This window comes from Apiospora marii, assembly GCF_038362585.1.
Source record: "Apiospora marii strain CBS 49790 chromosome Unknown utg000005l_segment0_segment0, whole genome shotgun sequence".
NCBI lineage: Eukaryota > Fungi > Ascomycota > Sordariomycetes > Amphisphaeriales > Apiosporaceae > Apiospora > Apiospora marii.
The window spans coordinates 2,940,604-2,959,734 of record NW_027117377.1 but is presented as its reverse complement, the minus strand read 5'-3'; the positions used below and the strand labels follow the sequence as shown (position 1 = coordinate 2,959,734).

Below are 19,131 nucleotides of genomic sequence, written 5' to 3'. Positions count from 1 at the left end.
CGATAGAGGCGTGCCCATGAGGTCGATAAAGGCATCCATGAGATGATCATATTGGTGATTCATATAATACAAGTCAGAAACGAGTATGCCACATCTCGGCTCGTATGTACATTGTTGCGTGATTCTGAGCCTAGGATATCGCGCATTGATGGCTTTTATTAGCCTCTTCCTATTTCCAACCTTCCCCCCCTGGACTCCATAAACGCCTGGATATACCTACCCAACATGCAGCCGTTTGGTGTGACAACACACCATAAAGAGTAAGTACTTATACAATCGCCGCCGTCGTCGGATCCTTGCGGCACATGCGCGGAGACTGGCTCGGGCGCACTTGCCGTATAGTAGTAGTGATAGAGAAATGTGCAACCCCCGCAGATCTATCCGTTCGGGTTTTCATGCCTGTTCTGAATCCTACTTGGCTTTCGTCTTCTCGAAGAAAACTACATCACATATTAGACATATGCGGCTTAGGCGCTCCCTCTCCACGAGCCACGGAATAGATGCTTCAGCATGGCCCCATCGGGAATGCTTCCGTCATTCGTGGCGCCTGAATGCGCCTGGCCCATGCCAAACCCGTCGATGGGCAGGATCAAGACATCGCCAACGAGTCGGGGTTCCTCCAAGGCGGACATATTCATCAGGTTGGTGATCTGGGGGTCGACCCGCTGGAGGTGCTCAAAGACGACGTCGGTCCAGGCCGCAGGCCCCGTCGAGTTGACCGTCTCGAAGTTGGTGGGCTGCAGTCGAGCGAGGGTCGTGTTGTGGAGGCCCGCCAGCTCGTGCAACGACTGCACGGCGCGGTCGACCATGGCACGGAATAGGGGGTGTCCCGGGGCGGCGGCGATGGTCCACTGGCAGAACTGGAGGTCGTGCGGGATCTCGACCCAGGGCGGGCCATTCAGCCGGTCGAACTCGATGCCGACGACAACGCGGGCGTCCCGTTGGTACCGCTCCGGCACCCAGAGGTCTACAGGCTTCAGCGAGATGGTGTCAATGTCGGTGTAGACGCCGCCCTCGCGGGACAGCAGCAGATAACGCAGGATATCTGACTTCAAGCCATGCTGCGTTAGGGAGCGGTAGGTATCGAGGAGCGATTCATCATGGGCAAAGTACATCTCCACGTAGTCATCGGACCACTGGCGTCCCACCAGGCGGTACTGATAGCCCGAGTTCATGCCGATCCACGTTGCGGTGTCGCGAAGCTCTGGATTTGCAACATATTGCTCTGCAGCGCCATCTTGGGGGAAGAATATCTGCCAAATCTTTTTCGCGATCAGCGAGCCGGCTTGGGGCGGCGGTGTCGCCACATCTACCACGGTTGATGAGTGGTCTTGATATTGCGCATGTGACGGGGATGTGCCGGGAATGTGGTGATAATGCGGCTTATACAAGTAAAGGACGGCGAGTAGGAAGAGAAACGCGCCAAGGGCTATGGTATGTCGCGGCCTACGCCATATGGAAGGGAGCGAATTCCCCTGCAGCTGTTTCAACATCTCCATCCGAAGCACTCGCAGTTGGGGTCGTGATGGCCCAACCTGTTAGTCGTCAAAGTGGCTGATTTGGAACCGAACAAAAAGGTACAACCAGGTTAAACTGCTGAGAAATAACAAGCAGGACTCAAAAAAGAATTTGAAAAATCCATCAACAGTAAAAGGTTGCTTTAGCGCCTAAGGACATACTCGTAATGCCATGGCGAAAGAAAAGAGCGCAGAGTGATAGTTCGGCTTTGCCATGGAAGATGGCGAGGCGCAGTGGGGATGAGATTGTCAAAATAACCATAAGCGTCGATATGACAAACGCATATGCCAGGACAAGGGGGGAGGAACGAGAGAGGATAGGCTCAACCAGGAACCAATGTTCATTGGGCCTCGGCGGCAGCACTTCGTTGGGGTTGGGAAGTCTCGCGCGTGTGTGTGTGTGTGTTGGAGGTCATGGATCGTAAATGCCAAATGCATGTACCCAGCAAACCGATTAAATGGTGGTGGGCCTTGGTCCCTTGCCTGGCACATACTACCCTATTAATGTTGTTATATGTACAACTTAAAGGGCCAGAAAAATCGCCCTATACCTTCCGATTAAGCGGTTGCATTCTACTGCTTTGCGATAGACATAGGTGGGCTCTTTCGCCCCCAGAAAGGCATTTGAGGAACACTCCAGGAAATTGCAGCCTGGATGCGACAGGCAGGAGGCCCAACTTGGGGGCCAATTAAGCTTCATTGAACCAATCTTATTGCCTTATCCCAGTTGCCAAGAGTCTCACTCCAGCTCCAGTAACAGCATACACGTTTGGTTTTTGGTAACCGTATGATCATCTCACAGTGCAGTATGGATATATGCAAGGCTTGATATATCGAATGCAGGTTGCGTGCGGCACGACACGTTCAGGATGCTGTGCTTCGACCGGCAAACCTTTAAGCGCCGCGCTGGGAGGCCCCCCGGTTATTGGATGGCCGTCTCTGAGTAGGGTAGGGGTGTCACCGTTGGGTTTCAGCAGAAGACAGCACCAGCACATGTTTTGTGGAGGGAAAGTTCCATGAACTGGTTGCACAAGGTGAAGACGGTATGAACCAGTCGGTACGACACCTGCAATGGTGTTGCTTTGCTGTGTTGGCAGGTGCTACCTGCCTCCTACACATTACATTGCTTATACCTAGAGCTCAACTTCTTACCACGATGTTGTTCATGTCGACTATCAGTCGCTGCGATAACCCGATCGGTTCCGTGCATACACCCTCACATGCTACGGACAGTAGACGTGTGACGTGTGCTACAGACGATCGCCTCGCTGCTGACATGTTTTATCAGCGTCGGCCAATACTGGAAGTACTGGGGAAGAATGAAACATTTACAATCCCACGGATATGATTTGAAGAAGCACATCCAACAATAACAGCAATTGGATAATATTATTATTTGTGTACCTTACCGCTCTTATTCACAACTCCAAAATGCTTCATTGTCAGAATTACCGTACCCATAAACAATCCCGAGGAGGTCTGAAACACCGGTGCGCTCGCCACCTATACCTTAACTCCTGCCATGCGATCGATGTCTTCGTTCAATGGGTATCGTAAACAGCCTCCAAATCGTCAACCGCCGGTTCTCCGTAACACCATAATGCTGATGACCGGTCATGTGATAATCACCCAATACTGGCCTGCCAGACTGACCCCCCAAAAGCGAATTACTTGTGGAATCAGAGTGCCATACCCATATCACTCTCTTCACCCCACTGCGGATTGAGAAAGTCGTCTAGGTTTTGCATCACTTCAGCGACTGCATCGAGCCCTTGGCTCTCCTCGCGCCATGGCGATTGTGGGACGCCAATTGCCGGTCCATCGTTCTGGAAGCTATCAACCGGGAGTGCCTCCTCTTCCTCATGGGATGACGCCATTGGCACAAGCAAATCCGGAACACGGAAACCATCTGCCTCTCGAAATGCTTCTGCCATTGCACCGACCTCAGGGCTCATGAGCATTTGCTGGGACTCGCTTGGTAAGAGGCGTTCATGAAAGCCTACTTTGGGCTGATGATCACTGCGGGTTTTCATCGCGTCGAAATGTTTCTGAAATCGACAATCGGTATCATCGTCACCTGCCCCGGGAGTTACGGCTGGCGGAGGAGAGGCAGGCCGAGGCGCTTGAGGGGAAGTCATGTTGGTAGCTCCCTTCTCTTCGCAGGGCAAAGGGGCAAACGAGACGCGACGATTTGATCGTGACCCTTGCGTGCCCCACGGATTGTTGTCCGCTGCATTAAGTAGCACCTGCGTGCTTGGTAGACGACTGCCCGACATTCTGGGATGCTTATAGCCTCGAGGCCTGCGCTTCGGCGAGGGTGTATTGAACTTAGCAAACGACTTGACCGACAACTCGGGTTCAGGCGATTCCTCTCTGGTCTGGGCTGCCTGCGGGGTCCCAAAAGCGTCAGACGATACACCGTCTCGCAGAAGGCTACACGGAGTGTCGTTAGGCTGAGAAGCAAATGACACATTGTCTCGCAAGAGGCTGTTAGGAGTTTCGGCTGGCTGAGAAGCAGATAACACACGACCGTGTAGAAGATTGCCGGGGGTATCATTAGGCTGACTTCGTGGCCATTGAGGGGACGCATTGAGCAGTGATGCTACTGATATCGACTCATAAGGTCTGACAGTCGCCTGAGCCTCGACACCACCCCAAGGGCTCTGCTGTTGCGATGGCAACTGTGAAGTTGTGTTTGGCGATGTTATAAGGTTGGGCTGAGGTGCTTCCCTGTTTGCTGATTGGAACTCATTCTTGACATCCAAGAGAGCGTCAGCAATGACCATCCCCCATGGGCTCTGTTGAGAGGGTCGTATTGCGCTCTCGTTTAAATCAGATGTCGCAGAGTCTGCCATGTTGCCATTGCTGGTATCGAGGGCGGATATATTCCCATCCGGCTCCGTTTTGATATGCATAATGCTATCTGCAGTGGTCGGCTCAGGCTCAGCCTGCATTGTAAACAGTTCCTGCTGCAGGTTGTTATCAAGTATGTGTTGATCGGAATACCCGGCCACGTTCTCAACTGCTTCACTAGACAAAGGAGACCGGGATCTCGCTACTGCAGCCGAGAACGAGCAACCAGGGGAGTTCGGTACTGGCTCTCCGATGCCCCATTCCATCTGTGACAATGGAATGTGTACTTCTGTTTCCTCGTCGTCAGAATTATGCCTTGGGGAAGCATTGCCTATCATGCCATGCTTTTCGCCTTCTAAAGATATCGGTGAGCTGGTGGACACCGGCTTCTCCACAGATAATTGCCTTGAATCCACCAGTGAGCTGGCTTTCGCAGCCAATGAAGGCAACAATGGAGCACTTTCGGCGTACTTCACCACATCTAATCTTTCGGGCGGGTGGAAGGCACTTGCGTTGTGCTGCTGGTTATCGACGTCCATCGCATCAACAACGAGAGTCGTGTCTCCATCTACTACGGTACTAGAGAACGATCCTTTGGAGCACGTTGCCTTACTCTCGGGTATACCTCCCATCGCTGCCATAGACTTTGGGTGGTCTATGCTGGTGGCGTCTTGGTCTGTAGGAAGATGGCTTTCGTCAGCCTTACCCTTTGACATGTGATCCTGTTCTGCCGAGATCTTGCGCGCCGCATTTGTGTCCGCCGTCGCCGTTGATGGGGGTATATCCAGCGGCCTTGGCGGTTCAACTTTCTGTTGCTCCTGATTGTCTTCGTTGTCAACCACACTGGGAGCCTTTGCAACAGACTGAGATTCCCTTTGGGAGATCGAGATCGATCTTTCGCTCCGAGTTGAGGTACCATTAATTTCGCCTTTCGGTGTCTGCTGAGCCCTGAACATTACAGAATCTTGATGGTTCTCGGATACTGGTGTTCCCGTCTGGGTAAATTGCGAAAGAACAACAGTTGCTGCAGGCTCTGCGGTTCTCGGCCGTGGAGCGTCCTTTCGGGTTGGGCGTGTCTTGTAATGGAAGCTCTGGTCCACTTGGCTTTCGAAATTAACGTCTGCCTCCTCTGTGTGACTATCTTCGCTAGTAGTGGCTTCTTCAATTGTTCCATGAGACGTGTCTGCAGTGTTGAGGTCTTGTAGACCGCCGGCTCGTCCAGAATGCTGCGTGGGGCAAGCAGGAGTTACTTCAGAGCTCCTGAGTGATGAAAGTTCGCTAGAGGTATCGGAAATATTATCGTTACTAGCAGGCAGGTTGCCTAGTACATTTGCGTCTGATGGACTCAGAGACATGGGGTTCAGAATCTTGGGTGAGGAATGCGGAGCCGGGAGTTGTTCCAACCCTGGATAGTTGCTCTCTGGAATTGCTTGGGAGGATTCTTCAACAGACTGATCCATCCCTTGGGTAGTACCGGATGGTTTGGTGATAGTATCCGATTCCGGAAGTAGGGGTCGTTGGTTCATACCCGAAGCTTCATGGGAAATGGCGGATGACGGCGAAGTGGTCTCCCGGATCGGCTCGGTTGGAATGGCGGGGGTGGGAGTCATCAGCGCACTTGGTGATGGGTGGTCCGACTTTGGCCGCTTCGACAGTTTGCTTTTGAGCCAGTTATTTCCAGCAGGCCGCTTGTTGGTAGCATTGTCTAGAGTTTGCAATTTGGCTGGGGCTGGGGCCCAAAAACTGTCTTTCTCGGGCGCACCGGTTACATTTTTCGCCCAGCTTTGTATTCGGGACCGCTTGTCGGGATCGAGGTTATCGAAGTCGTCCAGCTGCAGATCGCGGTTGCTCTCTGGACTGGGCAAGTGACATCGCATAGATCCCCTAGTCCCTGGCGTCGAATTCGCCTGGCCCTCGAGTTTGTAGATATCCCGTCGCATGGATGCCTTGACAGCGGGTTTGGTAATGGTTGGTCTAACCGAGGAATCGGGCAGAGGGCCATTCTTGGGGAGCCAGGGGTTCTGCCAGCCAGAGGATCTCTCGAAAGGACCCCGCAGGGATGCCGAAAACAGTCGGAGAGGTCTGCCCCTTAAATATTGCCGTCCTTTTTCCTCATATCGTCGTCGCTTCGCAGCCTTGGTGGCATCGTCGAGGCCGTCGTCGGATCCCAGATACAGAATATCTTCAGTGTTTTGAGGAGCAGCACAATGAAGGGGCTCTTCTCGAGGCTGAGCTTGCTCCCACCAATCCATGTCCATGTTGATGTTTTCCCCGAATCTTTCTCGTTTTCCGACAGTACTGTTCGAAGCTCGGGGAAGGTCACACAGAAAAGAGTTGGAACACCTCCATGCTCAGCCAAATCACTCAACGCTGTTGCGGCACTGTTGGACTGAAGAGAGAAACGGGCGGGGATTTAGAGGCTGTATCAACTTTGGCCCATGTCAAATGGATTTGATGTCAAAGCAAGTGCTCCACTGGTGGACGGCATTTTGGGTTGACCAGAGAACGCGGTCCCAACTTCGGAGCACGCGCCCTCGCGTAAAGTGGTTGGATCCTGTTGCAGACTAGCGCAGATCAATCGCCCCTCATCCCTCCAGAACATCAATCAAATCTCAATAATCACTAATCTTTGCTGGACTACAAGAGATGCAGGTACAATTTTAGTGATAGTTTGTTTCTATAACTATCTCCAAGGGATCATTAATTTCTTACAGGTTCAACAAGCGACAAAATAGGATAACTACCTAGATCTAGGCACCTTATTGTCAAAGCGTTGAATAGTCTTTGTGTTGAGAAAGCACTAGGTACTACTATCCGAAGGTAAACTAAAAGAGAACGGGACGGGTGGCAGGCTGCTTCGTTTCTGGCGGCAACTCCAGAATAGAGACACGAAGATAAGGAACTCGCCCGGTGATGTCAGATGCGGCCTACTTTCCAGTTGAGTGAAAGTACACCCCAGTATACACCCCTCCCCTCTATACATGCTACATCCAAATATGGAGTACCTGGCAGGCTTAACAGCCCGTGTCGGAGGAAAAAGCACGCTTTGGTTCGTTCTCTTAGCCTCGTCGCTCTAGCAACCGGCACGCAAAGATCAGTCCAGATCGGCAACCGGTTGTTGATTGGGTCGCAACATGGTCAATTCTCAAATCGCGTCTTGGTGCCTTTGCTTTATCTTGTGGGAATGCGACAGGAAGAGCCGCATCACATCATTCAATTAATACTGCTACCCTACCCTCTCCTCCAAGCTCCAGCACCTTGAACTTGAATTGACTTCGTATGGAGAGGCCTCAACCTATCTCGTCGCTTAATTATATTTGCTGCCTGCTTCGAAACCGATTTCTTCAGTGAACCCATTATATACGTATTTACCGAGCAATTTCCATTACCCACCAACGCGTGCCGCCATAAACAACAGCCCATCGCCAATTCCCCTCCCCCAACCTAGGACCCGACCCGCGGTCGCAAACACTCTACTACAACATTAATTCATCCTGATTACTTGCTCTGTATGGGGACATGCTGAACGCCTAAGGCGCAATCTGTATTTCTCTTTTCTGAGTTTGGGTTATTCGCAATGTCTCACGCTTGGCTCGATTCCTTATCAGAGGACTGGGTCTCCGAACCCAGGTCCGACAATTCGCAAGCTCAACTATCGCCTTTTCCCTCACAGCCCAACTCGAGGCAAGCCAGCACGCGGGACCCTACAAACCGGTTACCGCACCTCAGCATCCTCTCTAGAAAGTCGCAGCCCACAACCTATGATAGTAGTTTAAATGTCCTCGCCGAAAGAAGCCAGAACGACGTAAACATCCGATCGTCACAACGGGGGCTCGCCGGCCTAGCACAGATCTCAAAGACCAGCAGTCAGCGAGGCCGCCAATTGAGCCGCTCTGCTTCTGAATCCACTGCTGCTTCAGTAGTGCACAACAGCAACAACAACACGGTACACAAGGCGCAAAGCGCGTCTCCCACCAAAGACACGGACTCGATACCCGAGTGGAGGAGACGGTTGTTGCATGGCGAAATGTCCTATGGCGAAACCAAGGACTTGTTCAGCTCCGCCGCTAACGGGTTGGAAAACATCTTTCGCCCACCTTCCGATGACCAACCAGATGGGGACAGGTCCGAGGAACAGGGCGAGGGTTATACAATAAACGACACAACCCTCCCTTCAAGCCCGCCGCCTTACATACGACGCCGCCAGCAACAAGAACAACGTTCGGTGGAAGATTCTCTACAAGATTTGCAGGACGATAGCGCGGAACCTCAGGCTGAGCTGAAAAAGAAGGGCATCACGTTCGCAATGAATATCGACAACTTCAACAAAGCAGCCGGTCGCGCGGACAAATCCAAGACGGAAGATAACGCCCAAAATCAAAACCCAAATTCCGGTGACATTTCAACCACACCGCCGAGCCCTGTAAGCAACCTAGACGCGTCGCGCAAAGTGAGCGCGAAGAGCGCTGGAGGCAAGAGTGACGGCCGCAACGAGAGTTTCAGCCCTATATTACTCTCGCCTCGGAAAAACGAGGACGGTCGAGTTAGCTTTGCGCCGATGGAGCTATCTTCCAACCAGCTCAAGAAACGTCTCCAGAAGCTGCGCCGAAACCAAATGATTCTCGACTCGGACCCGAGCAGTCAGATGGACCAACAATCCGATAAAGGATCTAATGCTGCTCGGAGTGCAGACAGCTCTAGGGAGTACGCGAAGAAGGGCGGTTATCTCAATACTCGGCGAGGGGGACGCTCGGTCGAGGGCTCATTCAAGAACCGACCATTGAGCCCGCCGGTCCATACAGATACATCTGAAATGCTTCCAGAGTCCTCTCTGCAGGCAAGCACCCCAAAACAGTTTCCGACTGTGCGTACAGATCGGTTCTCGTCAGCTGAAGAGAAGCAACAATCTTTTTCGTCCAAAAGCACCGAGATGCCGCCTCCGAAGCCAAGTCCGGAAAAGCAGGCTCCACGTCAACCCACTAGCGGCAGTCCCTTGAAACTCTTCGGCCCGTATGATACCTTCACAAATCAAACTCTTCTACGGCGAATCAGCCAGTTCGAGGATCCCATGACCGAGAGCCCATCCCGTTCGATGGAAGAATCAGTGATTGCATCGCCTGGTGCATCCCCTTCCAAGTCCGGGCTCAATAGAGGATTTGCGCCTACTTCCAGTCCCCGGAGGCCGCAAACAGCTGAAAGAAAGCCATGGCTAGAGACTTATGAGAGGCTCAATCGGTTCGGCTCAGGCGCCCTTGACGGCTATTCCTTTGCGGAAGAGCTCTCTTTGGTTTCCCCGGAATATTCGACGCTGACTGACAAGGAGAACGTCGCCCCCGAGAGCAGCCCACTCCCTCCGAGCCGCCCAATAAAATTTGACCTGAGCCAACACTCCACTGTATCGGAAGCCGACTCCTTGATGGTGGGCCGCCGGCGAAACAAATCCAGTACCACGACAGAAAGCTCCAAGTATGGGAAGCTGGCTCTCCGGACGGATATGCCGATGCAGGCCCAGGGCGCGAACAATTTGATGACCCCAAAACGGGACGGCTCGGAAAGCAAGCGGCCGCGAACCTCGCCTTCGAAAGATCCCACTCCAAAGAGACGACGAACATTGCACAAGTCTGATGTTGCCTACGGCTTGAACGAGCACAATGACGCCGTAGTACCGGTGCAGGCTTCTCACAATACCATGCAGCGTGCCATAGCAGATAGGCAACATGGCTCTTGGTCGGATGGTTTGCGTCCAATCAACCCTGCGCTCCTAATGGCGCAGCAAGCCGAGCGGCCTCGCACCCCCACACCCAGTCAAAGGTCTTCGATACAGCGCGATAGAGAACCCCTGGCGGATATACCGTACGGGACGGTCGCTGGCCCGATGGACGAGTCTGATATTTCCATCCAAGACTCCGACTCGGCTGCCGATGGCTCCCGAAAGACCTCCATGAAAACTCAGGATTTCTTGAACGAGGCTGAGAAGATCATGGCCATGATCCGTAGCAGAGCGCGACCGCATACTGGACTCGCGAGTGTGGAGGAATCCGAGTCCGAAAGTGCACAGCAACGGGAGTCGATGCTTACGGGTACCGACGAGTCGTCGTTTGAAGACTCGACCAAAGAGCCATTCTCCAGGCCGCCAAGCCGAGAGGGTCGCCCCGAAGTCTCTCGCATAGCCATCCGGCAGGATGATCCCGAGCTGATGGACAAGCTCCGTCAATACGAAGAAAGAAGCGACATGGGAGATCTCGCCACTTACTCGTTGCGGTCTATAGGGCTTGCAAAGGAAGCCCTTGAACAAGACAAGCGGATCAAGGAGGAGATCCAGCGCAGCCTCCGCTCCAATGAATCGCGCCAAAGCAGTCTCGGTCACGAGAACATCATTAGCGATATGCCGCCTAACGTCAGGTTCTCGCGCAACCCCGAGGCTCCTACGAACGGTACGAGCAGTGACTACCCTTCACATGACAGCCGCTCCTCTTTCAACTCTTCGGGTCGTTCTGCGCGAACCGGGTCTTCTAGAGGCTCGGATTCGAGAAGGCTGATCGCACCGGACGTGGTGAGCCAGCTGATTGGTGATCAGGTTGGCAATATGGTTTTGGATAAAGAGAAGAATGTCTGGACGAAGGTGAAGACACGTCGACCTCAGGAGCGTGTGCTCAACTTTAACCCATCGGAGGACAGCGAGGACGACCCCTTTGCTAGCATCCCTGACCTCTCGGTGGACGAGACGAGAGAGAAGCTCAACTTGAAGCTCAAGACGGCACCGCTTGAGGACTTGAACGAATTCGTTAGGGAAGACTTCGTTCCCCCTCCGTCATGCGGAAAGACGTCAACCAAGACCCGGGGAAGCTTGGAAGTGGAGAATATGATTGGCCATAAGACGGAAACCTTGTCCAAAATGAAGACGGTTGTGACGGAAGAAGTTGTCGACACGGAAGATGTTGAGCACGAAATAACACTCCTCGAGGATAGAATCGCCAATTCCCCTGCTCGACGGAAGAATCTCACGATTACGTTTTCCTCCCCGATTGCATCCATCATCCAGGATCATCTGCCGCAGCACGGAACTGATGGTAGCAGCACGGAAGATAGCTTCAGCACCGTGGATAGATCTATCGGAAGTGTTGCTGCAGATTCCATGAGGCGCGGTCGCCATCCCAATCCTGGACCTACAGTGACTACGCGATCTACTTCATCAAGATCCAGAAGTCGGTCCCGAAACGCGAGAAATATCTCGGTGAAGGCGCAGCCCTTTTTCCCCCGCCCGATTTCTCGCATTGACGAACAAGACGAAGAGACTCTTCTTACGGAGCATGATGCATCGGAGCAAAAACAACTCAGCATCCTCGGCGAATCCAGTTTGGTCATCCCCGAAGATGACGACGACAAGAACCGCAGTATCAGCTTGATCATCACGCCCGGTCCTCCTGCGATACGTTATCCTGGGCAGTCTGCCACGCCAGTGATCGCTCAGCATGTTGGCAACCTGTCTCTTAGCGCATTGTCCGAGTTTACCATGAACCACGGGGACCAATCCCTCGGTCTGGAGGTCAGCTACGTGGTAGGCGAGGACTACCTTGTCACCGGCAACAAGTCGAAGAAGGTCTTATCGCAGGCCATTCGAACGCTGGTCGAGAAAATCACCGAGGTGGAGCCATTCGAACCCGACTGGGATTCCATGCGAGAACTGGACGTTAGCAGCAAGCAGTTGCAAAGTCTTCACAAGCTGGACGACTTCTGTGGTCAAGTCGTATCTCTCGACGCCTCGGATAACTCGATCTCTTACCTTGACGGGGTGCCCCAGAGCGTGCGCAATCTGAAGATGGCCAACAACTGTCTTTCGGGGCTCACGGCTTGGGGTCACTTGATGAACTTGCAATACATTGACATTTCCAACAACGAGATTGACAGCCTGTACGCCTTCAGGGATCTGGTGCATCTGCGCAACCTTCGTGCGGACAACAACCACATCACTAGCCTGGAGGGTATCAAGTTCCACGATAGTTTACAGGTTCTCCGGGTCCGCGGCAACTTGATTGAGGATGTTAACATGGACGGTGCCAGGATGGACCGCCTAACCGAACTCGACTTGCAAGGCAACCAAATCCGTTCAGTTAGAAACTTGGACCAGCTGCCTTCCCTATCGACATTGAACCTTGACAACAACCGCCTCGAGTCTTTTGCTGCAACCGAGGGCCAGGTCACGACTGGTCTGAAGTACCTGAAACTTTCGGACAACCTAATGGAGTCACTCGATATGGCGGGTTTCCCTGGCATCCGTATGGTCCATGCCGACCGCAATCGTCTCACGAAACTGTCGGGATTCACCCGTGCCCGACGCCTAGACAGCTTGTCTCTGCGTGAGCAAAAGGGGGAATCGGCCCTCGACATGGCCTTCCTGACCCAGATATACGAGGTCCGCAAGCTTTTCTTGTCGGGCAACCTGCTCACGACTTTCGACCCTCGGGTCGACTTTCTTAACCTGCAGCTGCTTGAGCTGGCCAACTGCGGCCTTGAGTCGCTGTCCCCGAACCTGGGCCAGCTGATGCCCAACCTCCGCACGCTGAACCTCAACTTCAACGCGCTCGGAGACCTCGCCGCCCTGCGCTACATCCCCCGCCTCAAGAAGCTGCTCGTGGCGGGCAATCGCCTGGCCGACGTCAACAAGGCCGCCGCCGGCATTCTGGCCGAGTTCCCCCACCTCAGCAAGCTGGACCTGCGCGACAACGCGGCCACGCTGGGCTTCTACCCGCCCCACCACAGCCGCTCGTCGCTCGTGTCGACGGAGAACAACGAGCAGCACAGCGCCGAGCCGCTGTTGCCCGACCCCTTCACCCTGCCCGACGCCAGCCGCGAGCGCGACGCCACCTACGCGGCCCGCTTGGACATGGGCACCAAGAAGCGCCGCCGCCTCCACGAGCTGACCATGACGCAGTCGTGCCCGCGCCTCAAGATGCTCGACGGCCTGGCCCTGCAGCGGGACGAGGTCACCAAGAGGGACGACGTCTGGACTGCCCTGGCGGCGTGCGGGGCCATTGCCGAGCCCCAGAAGGCGACTGTTTGATGAAATTGTCGGAAGAAGAAATTGAACCAACCAACCCAAAAAGGGATTGTCTGGTGTGTGTGCGGCTGAACGCCTACACCCCTTACCATCTCATGACGTTATGCAATTTGAGAGATACCACCCTTTCCACCGGTTGAAGAAGCCATGAGGGGGGGAGGAGGGAATGAAACAAAACCACTGGGTAACAAAGGAGTTTGCGTGTTGATTTTTGTTTAGTGGGCGAACAACCACGACAAAAAGTGTATACTTCTACGTTTGTATGAGTACTAGTTATTAGGGACTTAGGGGGAAATGGCGTCTGCGATATACTTTTGTCATTTTTTTCTTTCTTCTGGCGTATGGCATTGCGGACCCGGATCGGTTCGAATGGTTCCATTACCAAAAAGGAGGGGGTTCAAGCAAAGGGAGTTCTTGTAATACACACTCCTTGGGGCGTTCTTTGGTCGAGCTTGGGGCTTTGTATTGGCTACTTAATGTTCTGTCTGTTTTTATAGGGCTAGATAACATGCAATTGGGATGGCATGATGACGTTATTAATAATGAGAAGAGACGACTCCAAACACATAGAATAATCGCATCCTATCGTGTCTGCCCATTGATACATGTTTCGGCCACCTTCTATGTCACGTAGCGAAGCACAATAAGCAGTGAAAGAGTATTGTAGTTCAGTTCTCTATACAGGAGAAAAGTTTGTTCGCTATACTAATTAATGCACGAGTAAACTCCGTGATATGCCAAACTATTCTATCTATCAGCGGTGCGTCCGCAATGCTAACAGAATGCCACCAAGTGTTCCGCCCCGTGCCCATGTTTCATTTTTATGTGCTCGAAGCTGTGAAGGCAGCAGCAAGGACAAAGGAAGCTGCCGCCTTGATGCCATAAGAGGGAGGAGGTGGAGATGTTGTACTGGTAGACAGGCCCGTGTTGCCACTGCCCGCTACGACGACGCCCTTGGAAACAAGACCAACAACAACAAACACACCACATAACACCTCAACTGTTTGCTTGCCCACGTAACCGCGTATCTCATCCCATCATTCAGTCTGACCATGATCAGATGCGTGCTAAACCTATCAATCCCTCGACGTATAAAATAAAACTCCAGTTCTGTTGTATGAATTTCTCTCTTCTGCGAGATGAAGCAAGCCATTGGGCATAGGAAAATCAGAATCTTGCGCAACCAGTCGAGATGCAAGCCCGTGCAGCAATTTCTACGGCAGGATGCGCCGAAACGGAAAGAGGAAAGAAAAAAGCTGTGAAGCGACGTCGTAGCTGAGGCTAATTTATTCGGCTTGCATGTTAACCTTCTTGGCGGTCTCCGTGCTGCCCACACTAGTTTGTGTGTCTCTCCGCTTGATGTACGTATTGGATCTGGACGGAGGTTGGCTGGTCGGGTCTTGGCTCACCCCCCTTCTGCGGGGTCTGATCATGACCAAACCCTCATCGCTGTCGCTGTCCTCGTCGTCGACTCCTTGCGAGGAGAATACCGAGGATGACCTCATAGCATGCCTTGAGCTGGCCGCTCGCAGGTGGAATGCATGCTCGTCCTCGAGAGTCTCAAGAGGGAAGCCAGACATGGGTTCTTTCGCCAGCGCTGGTGGCGTGAGCGAGTCTGTCGTGTCAATGAGCGAAGGGCGGTTGACAGAGCCCGGGCGGAGCAAGAAATCACCCTCGGCGTCCGCCGACACAGAACTGGCGCCACTGAGAAGAGCAGGAAGCGATGGGTCGGATCGGTAAATCGGCGAGTCATTTTTGCGCACCGGACTCGTTGCCACGCTGGGGCTAGTTAACGGAGTGTTAATGTTGCCATACGATGCTGAGCTCGATGTGACTGCCGTCCCTACAGTGTCAGATCTGGACGGGGGCAGCGGCTTTTCCATCGGACACTCATCATCAGGGGATGGAGGGCACGATGGAGGACATGGAACCCAAGCCGGGTCTACGTCCTGTTGCGAAGCCTGGAGTTGCTGCCGTCTTGCTTGCTCTTCATGTTCCCGATGCTGGCGGCGTTGCATCTGCTCCTGTGCTCGGGCAAACGATTCTGGGGTGGAGGCTTTGTAGACGCGCTGGGGCGGCGTCTTTGCATCCATTTGCAGGACCATTTGAGCCGTCAGTGGCCGCTCGTCCAAGCAGGCGGCCACAAACGATGGTCTTGCATAAAGGTTAGAGTCGGATCCGGATGCAGCATGGTGATAGGTCCGGATGGCTTTCGGCGAATAAAACTTGGGTGATACCGTGAGAGCGTCCCCATTGTTGCTACCGGCGTCGGACATGCGAAGGGGTGTAGGGCGTTTCGGCAGTTCCACACTGCCTGGTGCCATGGCAGTACTTAAAGACACTTTCGCTTCTGCTCGCTTGTCCTCCCTTGCAAATAGGCCACGATCGACTGAGCGTGACCGTGAGGAGTCTTCGAGAGACTCCATGTCACGGGATTTTCGTAGAGCCGCAATGGGGTCGTCGCAGGATGAGGCTATGGGTGCAGGGCTTGCTGGTGTCGTTTGCGATTCACGACCCGCAGCTGTCAGGACAAGAAAGTTGCTGTTTACGGAGCGTGCGCGTATGTGTGACGGTGAAAAAGCCTTCCCGGGCGAAGTCGTCTTCCTCGAGGGCGACCGATTTGCGGCATCTGGGCTTGCGTTAAAATTGCTGTGGGATCCGGTTGATTGGCCTTTAAGATCTCCGCCTACCGAACTCGAGTGTACTTGACTGTGCTTCAAAGCATTGCGGTCCTCATCGTCGTCAAGAGGGGATGCTTGTGGGCTAGCCGTTACACTTTGGGAGAGAGGATGCTCATGATGTCCCACTGTATCTTTCGCACTCACAAAATAGTCATCGCCACGGAGACTCTTACGGCGGCTGTCTCGAATGTAGGGTGAAGTTGCGGCGGTGGCGTTCGGTGGACTGTCGCCGGCGGAGCTGGCGGCACTACTAGCCGCTCTTCTCCTAGTTACTGTGGCATCCGGGCGATGAGAGGGAATGACTTTGCCCACGGCTTTCTTCACGGCCGAACGGGCGCGCTCCAGGAAAGTGAGAGGCACGACGGCCCGAGAGACTTCGCGCTCGTCCACCTGGATCTTACGGCCAGCAGTCCGTCGTGAAGGATCTGTGTCGTCGAGCCAACCAAGGAGATTATCGATGCCTTGCACGACCCAGGGATGACGCTTCACTTCCCGCAACCGGATGCGCTTCTCAGGGTTCTTGATGAGCATGCGAGACAGAAGATCGTGAAGAAGGTCGTCGATCTCTTCGTACGCAAATTCGCAGTCATCCCGGTATGGATCGTTGTTAACACGGTGATAGAGTGACGTCGTCGCGGGAGATGTCAAGGGATCAACGGGCTTGAGGCGTCGTCGCGGAATATAGACATCATCTGTTGCTATCTTCCTGAACATTTGAAACTCGTCCTCGGCCATGAACGGTATGCGAGCAAAGATCAGACAGTATAGAGTAACCCCCAAGGACCACACGTCAATCTGCTCCGATATTTTCGGCTGCTCACACTCGACGTCGGTATAGCACAATTCGGGTGCAAAGAATGCCGGCGTGCCAACCGTCTTGGCAAGTTCGAGGTCGTCGTCGAAATCGCGTGCTTCGGACTCCGACACAAATTCATCCATTTCCCCATCTCGAATAGGTCGACCGAAGTAGGAGACACCAAAGTCGGAGATCTTCACGCGATGGTCCTTGGTCCAAAGGAGGTTTGCGGGCTTGATATCACGATGCACGATTCCCTCATAGTGCAAATATTCCAGGCCTAGGACTGTATCCCGAAATGTAGCCCGTGCAGATTCGATCGTAAAGCAAGGCACGTATGAATAGTCATCTGCAAAGGGATCATGCGGTTGGGTGTTGAAGTCGATAGAGGACATGTGGGAGATTATCGAATCGGCCATACTGGGAGATCGACCACGGTTCATGGCTTCCTCAGCAGCATAGGGGCCGTACATGGTACCCTCGAGAGCAGTCACTGAGCCTGGTCGTGAGTGCAGGGGCCCAGGTGTCTCTACGTCACTCGAGTAGTCGGCGCCGACGGATGATAGATCGGCCTCGGATGGAATGGGCGTAACAGCGCGGGACGTTGATCTCGATCCGTAGTTCGAGCCAGAGAAGAAATTCCATTCTCCGCCATAGGATGAACCTTGTACGGCATCTCTAGATAGTACGCGTGGCAGGGATGACGGATCGCCTTCGCTGGCCGCGCCGTACTCGATGCTCCAGAAATCCTCGGGTCCCCTCTGCTGTTGCTTCTGTTGCATTCTCGCCCGCTTGAGCTCGGTCAAGGCATGCTTGCGTTCAAGAATTTGAACGTAGGCTTCCTCCTCTTCAGTGCTCATCTCACCGCTCATTTCTTTCTCGATACGTCTCCTTTCCCAGTTGCATATCGCGGGTATGCCCTTCTTACGCCAGACCACCTCACCTAGCTCGACATGCTCAAGAACCATGTAGATTTTCTTGAGTTCGGGGTCGTCGATGATCTCGAGAAGCGCGACAACGTTGGGATGGCGGATCTTTTTGAGGATGGCAATCTCTTTCTTCGTCTTGTCCTGGGGCGACAGCGCCATGACTTTGCCGAGGCGTCGCTTCTTGGAGAAGCGGGCCACGATCTTGATGGCGACATTCTCGCCATTCTCGAGGTTTCGTGCGAGCTTGACTTTGCCGTGGACTCCACGGCCGATTTCCTCGATAACTTCGTACTGGTTGATGATCTTGCGGCCGGTCATCGAGTCGAGATCCACCAATGCCTTGTGCGTCCTAGATGACTCTCAGCCACTCCGTCCATACTAACCAGAGGGGAACCACATAATACTCACTCTCGGACTCGATGGTTCTGTAGGGGATGTAAATAGGGGCTGTGCATCGCAACTGGGGTGGAGGCATCCGACGCGGGATGGGTTGCGAAGTTGAGGGCGGGGCGCGGGTTGCTGGGACTGAAGAGCCCCGGCGAAGATACCGGAGTACTGCTTGCGGTCCGGGAGGGGACATGAGACTGCGAAGAGAACTCAGTCTTTAGGCTCTGGAGGGGCTGCTGCCCCGGTCGGGATGATGATTGCGGCTCCATTGTGGTTCGGTAGGTATTCGGCGGCGTCGTCGTCGAATCTTTCTGTCTCGAGTTGTGGATCGTTTTGGTGCAGCCGTCATGCTGAAGGGTCATTGAACCATGGTAAGATTCCTATTTCGCATAGATAGAAAATTGTTGTTTTGTTGTTGTTTTGGAATTCGCCCGGTGGTGGCTGCGTGGGAGAAACAGTTTGTTGTTTCAATGGGAGGCGGGCGAAATATTCGAAGATTGGCGATTCCCCCTCCTCCTCAGGACGTCATTATTGGCTGTCAGGGCGGATTAATAAGTCGGGTTTTGAGAAAAAAAAGCGTCGAAGCCTGGTAAGGTAGAGTGTCAAAAAGAAGTGGAAGAAGCCAAAGTTACAGCGCCGGATTGAAAGGTAGTAGAAGAAGGGGAAAAGACCGAAGTTTAAAAAAATGGTTACTATCGACTGAATCAGAACTTGGGGTGGGAGTTTGTGAACAGACGACCGAATCTTGTTGGCAGCGAATACGGACGGTCGAAAATGGGCGGGCAAGTGGGAGGAGAGTGTTAAGAGTGAGCGAGCGGGTGGGCTGGAGCAGGACTGGACAGGCGGTATTAGGAGGAGAGGGCAGGGAACTGATCAATGCATGGGTCCTGGGTCGTCTTGGGTGTGGTCC

The 19,131-nt window shown here is 53.5% G+C and overlaps 4 protein-coding genes across 4 annotated transcripts; 1 reads left to right on the top strand and 3 right to left on the bottom strand.

The window, feature by feature from the left end:
- Positions 1-467: 467 nt before the first annotated feature.
- On the bottom strand, positions 468-1,493 carry PG985_008832 (uncharacterized protein; the record flags this gene model as incomplete). The annotated part of the gene is made up of 1 exon (XM_066828600.1): positions 468-1,493. One exon carries the CDS (start codon positions 1,491-1,493, stop codon positions 468-470), a length of 1,026 nt encoding a protein of 341 aa, XP_066683512.1.
- A 1,703-nt stretch (positions 1,494-3,196) lies between these two features.
- Positions 3,197-6,628, bottom strand: PG985_008831 (uncharacterized protein; the record flags this gene model as incomplete). Its single annotated transcript, XM_066828599.1, has 1 exon — positions 3,197-6,628. The coding sequence occupies one exon, from the start codon at positions 6,626-6,628 to the stop codon at positions 3,197-3,199; it is 3,432 nt and encodes a 1,143-aa protein (XP_066683511.1).
- A 1,319-nt stretch (positions 6,629-7,947) lies between these two features.
- PG985_008830 (WD repeat domain-containing protein) lies at positions 7,948-13,431 on the top strand (the record flags this gene model as incomplete). Its single annotated transcript, XM_066828598.1, has 1 exon — positions 7,948-13,431. One exon carries the CDS (start codon positions 7,948-7,950, stop codon positions 13,429-13,431), a length of 5,484 nt encoding a protein of 1,827 aa, XP_066683510.1.
- Positions 13,432-14,714: 1,283 nt separating this feature from the next.
- Positions 14,715-18,490, bottom strand: PG985_008829 (uncharacterized protein; the record flags this gene model as incomplete). The annotated part of the gene is made up of 2 exons (XM_066828597.1): positions 14,715-18,183; positions 18,243-18,490. The coding sequence occupies 2 exons, from the start codon at positions 18,488-18,490 to the stop codon at positions 14,715-14,717; spliced, it is 3,717 nt and encodes a 1,238-aa protein (XP_066683509.1).
- Positions 18,491-19,131: the final 641 nt, after the last annotated feature.